We start from the raw sequence: 12,700 nt of genomic DNA, 5'->3' as shown, positions 1-12,700 counted from the left end.
ATGTATTACTGGGCTCTCTACTCTGTTCCACTAGTAGAGTCTGTATGCTCATTTTTATATCATTCCCATGCTGTTTTGACTACTAGAACTTTGTATTATATTTTGAAATCAGGTAGTGTACTATTCCCAGCTTGGTTCTTTTTGCTCAAGATTGCTTTGGCTACTCACATTTTTTTTGTGGTTTCATCTGACTTTCAGGATTGCTTTTTTTATGCATTTTTCTATTTCTGAAAAAATGCCATTGGAATTTTGACAGGGATTGCATTGAATCTGTAGATGGCTTTGGGGAGTGTGGGCATTTTAACAATATTTGTTCTTTCAATTCGTGAGCAAGGGATAGTTTTCCATCTATCTGTGTCTTTAATTACTTTCATCAGTGTTTTATTGTTGTCAGTGTACAGATCGTTCCCTTAAGGTTTTTCTTTTAATGTTATTGTAAATGGGATTTTCTTAATTTCTCTTACACATAGTTCATTGATAGTGTGTAAAAACAACTAATTTTGTATATTTGTTTTGTGTCCTGCAATTCTACTCTATCTGTTGATTAGTGCTAACAGTTTTGGTGGAATCATTTAAGATCTTTTATATGTAAGATCATGTCATCTACAATACAATTTTGTAATACTCGTTTCTCTCGGATTTCGATGCCCTTCCCCATCCTGTTCTTCCCTCTCCTCTTTCTCTCGCCACCCCCTTGCCCCCTTCCTCCTCCTCCTCCTCTCTTTCCTAATTGCTTTGGCTGGGACTCCAGTACTATATTTAAGGGAGGTGGTGGGAGTGGGCATCGTTGTCTTGTTTCTGATCTTAGAAGAAATGCTTTCAGCTTTCACCATTGAGTACGATGTTGTGCATTTGCCATATTTGGCCTTTATTCTGTTGAGATACATCTCTTTCATACCTAACTTGTTGAGACGTGTTTTTTTTAATCATTAAAGGATGTTGAATTTTGTCAAATGTTTTTTTCAACATTTCTTGAGATGTTCATATGATTTTTATCGTTTATTTTGTTAATGTGGTATATCCCATTGATTGATTTGCCAGTGTTGATGGTGGGGGATGGCCTGGACCCTGAGTCCATGGAGGCAGTCCTTGACCCTGGGTTCCCTGGAGTCTGGATCTGTGGGTGCTGGTCTGGTGCTGGGGAGGGCCAGGAGCCTAAAGCCAGAGGGGTGGTTTCTGCTCAGGGGCAGGCCTGAAGTTTGGGACCACGGGGGTTGCCCTGACGACTGGGCCCAAAGGTGCTAGCCTGGGGCCTTTGGGGGTGGGGGGAGTGTGGAGCCAGCCTGGCACTGAGGCAGGCCTGGTGCCGAAACTGCAGGGGTAGATTCTTTCTTACTTTTTGATAACATTTATATTTTTTCCCAGAATTATTTGGCTTCTCTATATTATTTTATCCAATCTTTCCTACCTATACCAAAAGATTGTATCCAATTTTTCTTACCATATATATCACACATGTATATATACACATACATGAAGTTGAGCCTCATTACCCCTGATTCCATATTTCTGAATTTGCCTATTTGCTAAAATATATTTGAAACCCCCAAATCAGTACTTTCACAGTTATTCCTGAAATATGCAGAGCAGTGAAAAATTTGCGCTGCCGACATGCACATCCCCAGCTGAGTTCAAACAAGGTGAAGCTCTTCCTTTCAGCTGTCACTGTAGATGCAAGTGTCCTTCTTATGGTCTATTTAATGACAGTTCTTTTCCAGTTTTGTACTTTCCATTGGTGATTTTGTTGTTAAAATTACCCCTAATTTTGTAGTGCTGAAGTGCTGTCTAGTGTTCCTAAGGAAGGCAGTCGTGTGCCTTCCAGAAAAAACATGTGCTGGATAAGCTTCTTTCAGTCATGAGTTGCAGTGCTGTTGGCTGTGAGCTCAGTGTTAATGAACCAAGAACATATAATAAATAAGGTGTCTTTAAACAGAAACATATGTACAGCAAGGTTATGTATTGAAGGGTTGATGAAAATGTTGTGACCAGAGGAACCTAACTATTCTTCCTGGGAGCAACAGCTCAGCATTCGCTAATTTAGTGTGCACATTGACTCTATAGAGCATAATTACCAAGAAGAATGAGAATGGACTCCATGTGACATGAAATTTTATATACATTATAAAATATATGTAAGTAAAAACAATAACCATAGATAACATTACCAAAAGGAAGTCCAGCTGACATTTACCAAACAGTTTCCATAGCAAGGAACTCTTAAGTATTTCACATTATTTCATTTTGTTACCTCCTTTCGGTGCTTCAGTTTCTCCCACTATCCAGTTGAAAAAAACAGGCCTGGAGCCCCGGCTGGTGTGGCTCAGTGGATTGAGCACTGGCTCGTGAACTGAAGGGTTGCCAGTTTGATTCCTGGTCAGGGCACATGCCTGTGGCAGGCAGGTCCCTAGTAGGGGGCTCATTCTCTCTCCCTTCCTCACTCTAAAAATAAGTAAAATCTTTTAAAAAACTGAGTTCTAGCGTCTTAGATAAGTCACTCGGCTGTGAGTGGTGTGAGTGGTGGACACCAGAACACTGATTCCAGGGCCCTCCTCCAGGGGCCTCCTCCAGAACCAACAGTTCTTCCTCTTAAAGTTGACTTACTGATTTCACCAACCCATTAAACAGTGCTAGATGTAGGCGGAGCTGGGGACACAGCTGTGAACATGATGGCTCTGGCTCTTGGGGAACCTACACTAGTGAGGATATAGGCAAGTAAATACCCATTTTAAATAGAGTACTAAGGGGAAATAGGAGATGTCATGCAAGCTCTTAAAGGGGGCATATAATCAAAGCTAAGGGTGTTGGGAAATATATAAGATATATTGACTTTTATGTCTATTTACCAACTTTTTTGATTCACCTATTACTAGGCCTGATTTCATCAGATAATATGGCTTTTGTCTATTGCACAGAAATTAAGCATAAGCTATATGAGCAATGGAGCATTTAAAAACTACCTAAAATCCATCTCGACTGACAAAATTCTCTTTCAACAGTCCATGATATTGAAGGATTTGCTGTCCACCCTCTTCTGGGGGCCATAGAATCAGTGGCTTGCCTCCAGAAGGTCAGCTGCTGACACATTAGCAATGACTTGGCCACCGTGCAGCAGGATGACAGAAACCCTGGCGGCATTCCTCTCCTCTTGATCTGCCAGTCAGGTTTCTGGAACCATTTCCATTTTTTTCCTTTCTTCTCTCCAGCAGTAGGGGTAAATTGGAAGAAAATGAAACAAAAGCAGCTTGATGGGACTAATGAAGGCTTTCTGCATTCAGCCCCCCCCCCCCCCCCCCCCCCCGCTCACACAGGTGAGGCACAGCCCTGACGGCGCCCGGCTCAGTGTGTGTAAGGGCCTCACTCTGCATTTGTTTTCCAAATAACTCTGCCCACATAGTTTACTGGGTATAAAAATCATTTTTAAAGAGCAATACAAGCTATTGTGAAACTTTCAAATTGGGTAGAAGGGTAAAATTACACATAAGTAGTGTATTCTTGGGTGAATCAGTAGCCTCTCTGATCTTCAGTGTCTCTATTTGCTAATTAAGATAATGAAGCAATTTATTTGATTGCTCTGAGGATACAATGAACTAATGTACCTAAAAAGCCGATTATTATTATTACTACTATTATTATTATTGTACTTTATGGTTATATAAACACTATTTCCATATCCTTGATAAAGAATAATTTCCTACTACTGAGAAGCTGGTTCTTTTCCAGCAAGGTGGAAACATCATGAGGAACACATAAGAATGGTGAGGATAGAAAGGCCTGTCCCTTCAGTCAAATCAACTGAATCAACTATGTAAATGATGCTGTGATGTCACAGATCACAATGCCATTATGCAATATGGTCACATGGGTGCTCTAAATGCAGAGATTACAAATGAACAAGGTGTGGTTTATCACTTATTCTGCAGTCTGTATTACCACTTAGTCTTGATAATGTCATAAACAGCCACTCAGGATCTCAATCTGGCAATTTGGGTGTCATACCAGACATACCCATCTTTTTCCTCTCTTACCAGCCCAAACAATCAAAGATCTCTGTTGATTCTAGCCCTAAATACTGAACTTCCCTCTTCTTTCTTCTCCTTCCCAGTCTCACAAGCCTTTGGCATCTCCTCATGGGTTTTTACAAACACCTCTAAACTGACCTTTTCCAAAGTATTCTTCTATAATCTATCCTCTGTACTGATAGGAAAGTGATCCTTCTAAAATGCATACTAGTAGCAATTCCCTTCCCTGATTAATTTCTTTCACTACCTCATAATCACTTGCAGTGTAAATTTCAATTTCCTTACATAGCACCCAAGATTATTACAAGAGTTAACATATATAAAGTGCTTGAATGGCGCCTGGCATGCAGTAATTGCTACAGAAGTGTTTGCTATTATTTTTTAATGACCTGATCTCCACTCTCCTTTTTCAATAGAAAACAGCCACTCTGTCACAATCATTGCTCACTGTTTCCTAAGCCCCTCTGGGCTTTGCATGCATGCAGACCACACACACACACACACACACACACACAGCCCTTCTTAGTAGACCTGCTTACTCCCGTCTTTGTGTGGAGCGCATTCTTTTTTAAACCCTACATCCCACAGTATTTCACAGCCCCTTCCGTATACCACATAGTCAATTTCTTCCAATTCGTTGCTATCTCTGCACATTGTAGTATTTCTCCAGCGGCAACCACCGCACTGGTTTGCAGTTTGCTTTCATGTTCCACTGCCCTAACTGGTAGTAAGCTCCTAGAATACAAGGGTTGTACCTTGCTTATTCCAAACACCTGACCAAATGCTGGCACGTGGTAAGCACCTAGTACTCATTTAGTAAAATACTTTTCGAACAAATGAAAAGTGTCAGCTACAACTAGACAAAATGTAATTAAGAATATTTTATATAGAAAAAGTCCCATTTGAGCAAAAATTGGAGCTTGAGTAAAAATTTGGAGAGCTAGTTTACTTTCTAATCAGTAGTGGCTGAGAGGCAGGAAAGCCTACGGTTAAAAGACCCTGGCTTTTCTATCCGCTGTTGCGGCGTTAAGATTTGTAGGAGGGAAATCAATGTACAACATATTCCTCTTCTTTGGGATGAGATGGGGGTAATTTTATTCCATTTTCTGCAAAATTTCTCGGGCTCAGTAAGGGCTGGAGGATATGATGGCCTAACAGCCTCCAGAAAAGTTCTCCTTTCTCTTTTACTCTCGGAGGCCCCTCCCCACCCTCCCTGCTCCCCGCACAGCGCCCCAGCACCGCACGGAGAGCGTCACCTCCCCAGAGCAGAAGGGCCGCAGGTGACAGCGGAAAGGGGCCCAAGGTTCTGGACTCGCCCGCTCCGCCCCACGGATCACGTGCGCGAGGATGCTAACTCCCCCTCCTCCTTCCCCTGCCTCCCCGCCGCCTCCTAGCCTCCTCCTCCTGCGGGTGCGGGTGTGCTAGGCAGACGACGCGAGGTGGAGCGAGCGGGCGGGCGCTGCCGCAGCCCGCAACCCTGGCGCCTGTCGCCGCCGGGAGCCCCGCAATATGCCGCCGCGGCCCTCTGGCTCTCGGCCATGGCGAGGCTCAGCCGGCGCGTCCCGTGCACCCTGCTCCTTGGCCTGGCAGCTGTGCTGCTGAAGGCGCGGCTGGTCCACGCCGCTGCCAGGGCTGAGCTCAGCCGCTCGGATCTCAGCCTCATCCAACAGCAGCAGCAGCAGCAACGGCAGCGGGAGGAGACTGAGGAGGAGAGGCCAGAGGTGCCTGGGGCATCCTCCACCGTCTCTGTTCCAGGTGGGTCCCGGCAGCCCGGCCTTGCCTTTCCCTCTCCGCGGGGGAGCTCCTCTGGCGTGGCCGGCTACCTCGCCCCTCCGGACCGGATAGCTTCCCATTGCCTCTCCCTACCCATCCCAATCTCCCTGCCCAGGACTAGGGCTCTGCTTTGGTTTCGAGAATCTGCCCAGTGGCTGAAGAGCTTTCTGGGAAGCAAAGAGCTCTGCAGTGGGGTGGGGAGGGGGCGAAAGTGGTGGGGGTGAGCGACTGCGTCCATTGATCTCTTTTTCTCCCTCTCTTCTTAATTCCTCCCTCTGCCCTGACTGTACGCACACACACACGCACACACAATCACTCACAGCTCTCAAACCCCTTTAATATTCTGTTCTTACCTTTTTCTCTCCTAGAGACTGAAAAATTTTGTAATAAACACCCAATACCCCTTTTTCACCATCTCGCTCCGCCTATCTGCTATATTTAAATTTAGACGTGGAGAATAAATCTTGATTTATTTCTCTCTCTTCTTATCCCAGAAAGGGTTTAAGGCAGTTTGCAAGAATGCCTTCAGTATAAGATGTAAAAAGCCAAAATGAAATGGGAGTTTTTAATGGGAGAGGGGGACAGATAAGATGAAGTCTGTAGTGAGGTTAGTACAGCAAAGCCTGCCCCCAGAGGGGGGATCTCCTTACTTGTTAGTGGAACTTAATGAGGCAAATTCTTGACACTGTTCAGTGAGGGTGAGGAAATAGGCTATAGTATAGGTGGTTGTAAAGGTCCCTCAGTTCCTGCTTCATTCTACCCCATTAAATCCCCACGCTAAGCAAATAGCTGGATTATCCATTTAAAAAGTCTCTCTCCACCCCCACCCCAGTTCCTTCCCCTACTGCCTGGTATTTGGGGAGCAAAAACTCTACATTACATTTGTTTTTATTTGAAAATTCTGACTAGTAACATACAGGATGCTGAAAATGAGATTTTAAAGAGTGGAATCAGCATCATATTTTACACTGCTTGGTCATCATCAAAGAGCAATATTCAGGCATGCCAGCTGTGATTCATGACACAGCCAGGATGATTTAATTTATTATCGTGCTCTGAGCGAAGAATGAAATCACCAAAGTGTGCAGGAAAGCATGTGTTTCTGACACCTTCTTAAATTACCATTCAAGTGCGGTTCCAAGTCTCGAAAAGTATGTAGTGTGTGGTGGTTTTCCTACCTAGGTGGTTTTTTTAAAATTTATTTTTAACTGAATTATTAGGATGACATTGGTTAATAAAACTATATAGTTTTCAGGTGTGCAGTTCTATAATATACATCATCAGTATATTGTGTGTTCAGCAGCCTAAGTCAAGCCTGCTTCCATCACCATTTATCCCCCCTTTAGCCTCATCCCTCCCACACCCACTTTCCCTCAGGTAGTCACCAAATTGTGGTTTTGTGTCTATCAGGATTTTTTTTTGTATAATTCCTTCTTTTTCACCCAGAATCCCCAAACCCCCTTCCTCTGACAGTTGTCAGTCTGTTTTCTGTACCTGTGGGCCTATTTTTATTTGCTTGTTAATTTATGTTGCTCATTAGATTCCACAAATAAATGAAATCATATGGTACTTGTCTTTCTCTGACTGGTCTTTTTGACTTAGTCCAATAATCTCCAGGTCCATCCATGCTGTTGCAAAGGGTAAGATTTCCTTCCTCTTTATGGCCAAGTAGCATTCCACGGTGTACATGTACCACAGCTTTTTTTATCCGCTCATCTACTGATGGGCACTTGGACTGCTTCCAAATCTTGGCTATTGTAGGTAACTCTGTAATGAACATATCGATTCATATACTCTTTCAAATTAGTGTTTCAATTTTCTTTGGATATATTCCCAGAAGTGGAATTGCAGGGTCATATGACAGTTTCATTTTTATTTTTTTGAGGAAACTCCATACCGCTTTCCACAGTGGCTGTGCCCATCTACCCAGGATTTTAGAACTGAAACTGCTAACAGCATGGTTGGGGCAAAACTGCTTTAGTATTTGCCAAACTTCAGGAGATTACTGGTAGGAGAGTGACTGAGAGCCTGTCTTCATTATGACAGGGATTTCATTAATTAACCAGGAGAAAAGCCAAAGAATGTTGATGGATTTTATGGTTTGCATTATATTTTTATTTTGATTTATGTTTCAGGAATGTTAGTTAAGTGGTTTTGACTACTACAGTATAGATATGTGTGATGAGGGTTTTGAATAACTGCAATAATATGAAATCTTTTCTAAATAGTGTGCACATTAAAATATTTATTTATGAGGGAATATTTTTGGAAATGGTGAATGTTTGGGAAACTAGCAGTTTTTGTTCTATTTACCTATTAGATTACATTGGATAAAGGAACCACAATCCAAAAGATCAGCCTAGAGCCTGAAAAGTAACATATAATGACTTTTGCTTTCTCTCAAAAACTCTAGCTCCCAAGCCAGTGGCAAACAAGAGAACACTCAGCTGATTGCTATTTTAATTACTGGAGTACCAAGTGGTATAATGAAACAAGACCTACAAACAAATGAAGTGAAAATATTCCTCTGAGGGCACTGTGATCTCTAAATTGAACTGGTCTTCCTGTGTTAGCCTTTGTTCCTCTACTGTCTATTCTTCTCACACAGAATGATCTTTTTAAAACATTTGGATCATTTCTGCTCACAGTCCTATAGTGGCTTTCATCTTGCTCACACTAGATGCCCATATCCCCTGCCTGCCCCTTCCCTTCCCATCCCCCACAGCTTCTCCCTCCCTCCCTCCCTCTGTGTGTGGTAGCCACACTGGCTTCATTTTTCTGCCTTTGCAAGTGGTCTCTGGCATGGGGCCTTTGCACTGGCCATTTTCTCTGCCTTGAATTCTGGAACTTTACAGCCTTCAGGTTTGCTCAGGTGTCACTATAACAAGGAAGGCTTTCCTGACTAGCTATGTGAAGTTAGTCATCTGTGTGCCCTTTCATAATGATTCTCCCCCATGGCACTCAGGGTCCTCAGTCCTCGGCCCTTCTTGGAAGCCTGCCTCCCCTTACTAGAATGTAAGCATAGTTTTGTTCACTGTTATCTTCAGTTATTATTATATTCAGTTATTATGTGTTTTTTTTTTCTTTTTGAAGATTTTATTTATTTATTTTTAGAGAGAGGGGAAGGGAAGGAGAAAGAGGAAATGAAACATCAATGTGTGGTTGCCTCCTGTGTGCCTCGCACTGGGGACCTGATCCACAACTCAGGCATGCGCCCTGACTGGGAATAGACCCTTTGCTTCGCAGGCCCACGCTCAGTCCGCTGAACTACACCAGCCAGGGCTAGTATGTGTTTCTAATACCTAGAAGAGTACTGGTATGCATAGGCAAGCAGAGGTTTGTTGAATGAATGAATGAATGAATGAACAAACAAACAAAAATAACTTTCACTGAATCTTTGAGGTAACATCTTGTGAAATTCTTCACTGGAACTTAGCAGGGGATATATACAAAATAAAAAAATGTTAGGTAGAAATATTTGTAAGTAGAGGTTATAAAATATATACATTTTGGATTTTTAATATTAGCTAATTTGAGTGTTTATCTTATGCTGACTGTCAAGAACTGGTTGATACCAATACCTGAGTCCTATTACTGGGTTCTCTCAAGAAGCTTCTGTACCCATGTGTACATCTAATCCTCTTATGACCGAGGAGGGTGTTAACATATCTTTAAATAGCTGTGATTGTGCTGGAGTTTATTCTTTGCCTCTGCATGGTGTTTCTGATTCTTTGGACATGTTATGTGAAAAACTAAAGGACTTTCCTCAGGCAAAATCTGGAAAACTAATAAGACATGCAGTTACTGTTATATGCTGAGCATATCAGTCTATAGTAGAGAAACCAACCATTGACCATGGTTAGTCATCTCTGGATTTTATTATACTGAAAACTTATGTCTCTCTGACTGCTGAGAAATAAGAACATGAAGTTAAAAAATTAAATATGAGATTTTATTTTATTTTTGATTATGAGATTTAAAACCTGGATCTAAAAGCAGTAAATTCTTATTTTTCTCATTAACTTATAACACACCATTTTTAGAGAGTAGTGAGAATAAAGATAAGGTTGAGATTTATGAAATCATGTGTTTTCTCAAGCATATGCAGTAGCTCTGAATTCTCTGTTGGTAACAGTATTTGTTAGAAATAAATATTTGAGGGGCCAGGGAAGAATTAATTTGGGAGCTGGTGGTAGCTGAGACAAGCAGCTCATATTCACTCTGCTGGCCCATTAGATGGGAGGCGTGTGGGGGTGGGGAGCAAGGGGCACGGGAGAAATAATGAGCTCCATTTCAAATTCTCCTTGTGAAGCACAGGCACAAAGAGGTCTCCGTGGATTTCAGTAAATGCCCTCTGCAGACAGAGAAAGTTTTAGAGAGGTATATTTTTTTATGGTATAAAAATTATTGATTGTGCATTTCACCGATGTATATTTTTAAACTTTTCATTTTGGAAAATGTCAAATATATAGAAAATAAATAAAATAGTATTTTAAAAGCCATACCCATCACTCAGCTTTAACACAGATTAAATTCTGCTGTAATTTTTTTTATCCACACCTCCACTCATTTCCACTCTGCAGGTTTTTTTCTTTGAGGAAAAAATACATTGAAATGTGCACACCTTCACTGTACTGTTTTGACAAATGGATATAAACATGTAAGCATCACCCCTATCAAGACACAGAACATTTACATCCTGTTAGAAAGTTCCCTCATGACCTCTTCCCAGGCAATTCTTGCCTCTTACCTAGAGACAACTATCTGATATTTTCATAATAGATTAATTTGAATTTTCTACTTTATGAAATGAAATCATATAGCATGTACTATTTTTTGTCTACCTTCTGTAGCTCAGTCTAATTTCCATAGGTTGTTGTGTGTGTAGTAGTTTAGTCCTTTCTACTGCTGAGTAATATTTCATTATATGAATTACTGCTGTTTGGTGTATCACTTCTGTTGATGGATATTTGGGTTGCTTCCAGGTTTAGGTATTGCAAATGGAGCTGCTCTATTCTTGTACAGATCTTCATGTGGCCATGTGTTCCTGAGTGCAATTGGAGTTGCTTTTTGAAGTGGAATTGCTGGGCCAAGTGGTACACATTTGAGGTTAAAAAATTATTTTTCCTATTCTTTATAGGTGAAACCTACCTCACTTAGTGAAACTGAATTTAAAATAATGAAATTTGATGTAGATTATCACTACATATTTTTAATTGAATTCAAATAACTTGATTTAAACAAACCTGATTGAATTCTCCCATCCATGAGAGCATTTGTTTGTTTTTGTTTTGTTTTGGTCAAGGAATTTGAAAATCAGGAAAAGTGGAATTAGAAATCAATTGTTCTATCTAAAGTACACATGCTTTAAAGGCCATATTCCCAGATAGGGTAATTATGATTTCTTTCCAGGATTTTAATAACCGAAGGGAGCTATTTCTTTGTGTCAATTACAAGTTGAAAAACACATGCCATTGTGTTGAATTTCAGTCCAGTTTGTTTTAGTAGTAGTTTCTCCATGTTCTTAATGTGACTGAACAGAAACTACCAAATGTTTTTCTGAAACAAAACTCTTCCCCCAAAGTGTACAAATATTGAACTTGATTGTCTTTCAATGTTCTGCCTGACTAGGTTAGCTGCAATATTGTGGTCATTCATTCACTTGGCTTAGTGTAATGTGTTTTAAAATCTCCTTTTGTCCAAATTGCTTTAGCTAGGAAATGGATATAATATTTTCTATCTGTTATTGGTAAAAAGTGTGCTTCGGTGTATTTACTTGGAAAATTCTAAAACTATGAAAAAGCTATGTGTTCTAATGAAATACAACATAAGCTTAAGAAAATAGCTTCTGTTTGCTTTGAAGATTCTGTTTGGGGATGTGTCTTTAGTTGGCCTTTTGTGTGAGCACAGTCTTTATGTACAAAACATATCAGATCCTGTGCATAAGTTCTTTTCCTTTCATGACTGTGTGCCATCAGGACTAGGCAGTGTTCTTAAATACAGGGTGGTGGTGCCTGTGAACATCAAGGCCAGTGGACTGGGCCTGAAATGAGGGAGTGATTCTGAGTGCCATTTCATGCAGGGTTGAGGGTGTCAAGGAAATGGTAATCGCTACTAACATGTCAAATCCACCTCGATGACCTAGTGAACCGAGACTGTAAAATGCTTCAGTGATGTATTACAAGTCTGAAACCTCAAGTTGATGATGCCTGTTAAACCTTCCAGGAGGTTCTATGTTTTGTGTAGAAATTAAGACTTAAAATTAACTTCATTTATATGTAAGGGAGATCTAAGTCGCTATTTGATGTGTTTTTCCTCAAGTATGTTTCTATATCATAACAATTTAGGGAATAATTAAAAATTAAACATTTGCCAGTATTATCAGTTATTGTCCTTTATTTTTGTATTTGCTTAGTGTAGAAATATTTTTTATAAACTATATAGTTTTAATGCACTTGTTAGTTTTGTTGAAATTTAGAGCCGTTAGATAACTAAGCCAATAGCAGTTTGTATTTGCAGATGTAAATGCTAGTTGGGCTTTAGGTGACTGGGGCAAGCTGGGAGAAGTGTCCAGCCTCAACCCAGGGCTTATGCTGTGAGCTCCTGGCTTATCTCTGGGCTAAGTGCTCCAGGGATGTTATGGAAGTCCATGTCCTTTGGCCTTCTTGAAATAAAATAAGACCAGTGCCTGTGGTTTTATTCCTACCGACTTATTCCTTGGCTTTCTTTTGTACAAGGAACATGACACACAGAAACAGGACGGTGAAGTGGATGATTTGCATTTGTCTTGTTGGGTTTACTGTAAACAGGAGTTAAGCAGCAGCTTCAAAGTCATGGGTTCTGTGACTGTATTTTGATACTGATTCCACTCTTGCCTGCTGCCCTTGTGTTTTTGGATAAAGTAGAAA

General features: G+C 40.9%; 1 protein-coding gene across 1 annotated transcript in view; it reads left to right on the top strand.

Annotated features, from left to right (window-relative positions):
- Window positions 1–5,384: 5,384 nt before the first annotated feature.
- LOC114494602 (protein FAM171B) overlaps window positions 5,385–12,700 on the top strand; it is a 63,890-nt gene continuing 56,574 nt past the window's right edge. Inside the window, 1 exon segment of the mRNA XM_028509844.2 lies at window positions 5,385–5,774. Coding sequence (XP_028365645.1) covers window positions 5,558–5,774 — 217 coding nt within the window. The 5' untranslated portion in view covers window positions 5,385–5,557.

Source organism: Phyllostomus discolor, chromosome 4 (assembly GCF_004126475.2).
Source record: "Phyllostomus discolor isolate MPI-MPIP mPhyDis1 chromosome 4, mPhyDis1.pri.v3, whole genome shotgun sequence".
Classification (NCBI taxonomy): Eukaryota; Metazoa; Chordata; class Mammalia; order Chiroptera; family Phyllostomidae; genus Phyllostomus; species Phyllostomus discolor.
The sequence above is the reverse complement of the archived record's forward strand: the minus strand, read 5'-3'. Positions and strand labels throughout refer to the sequence as shown.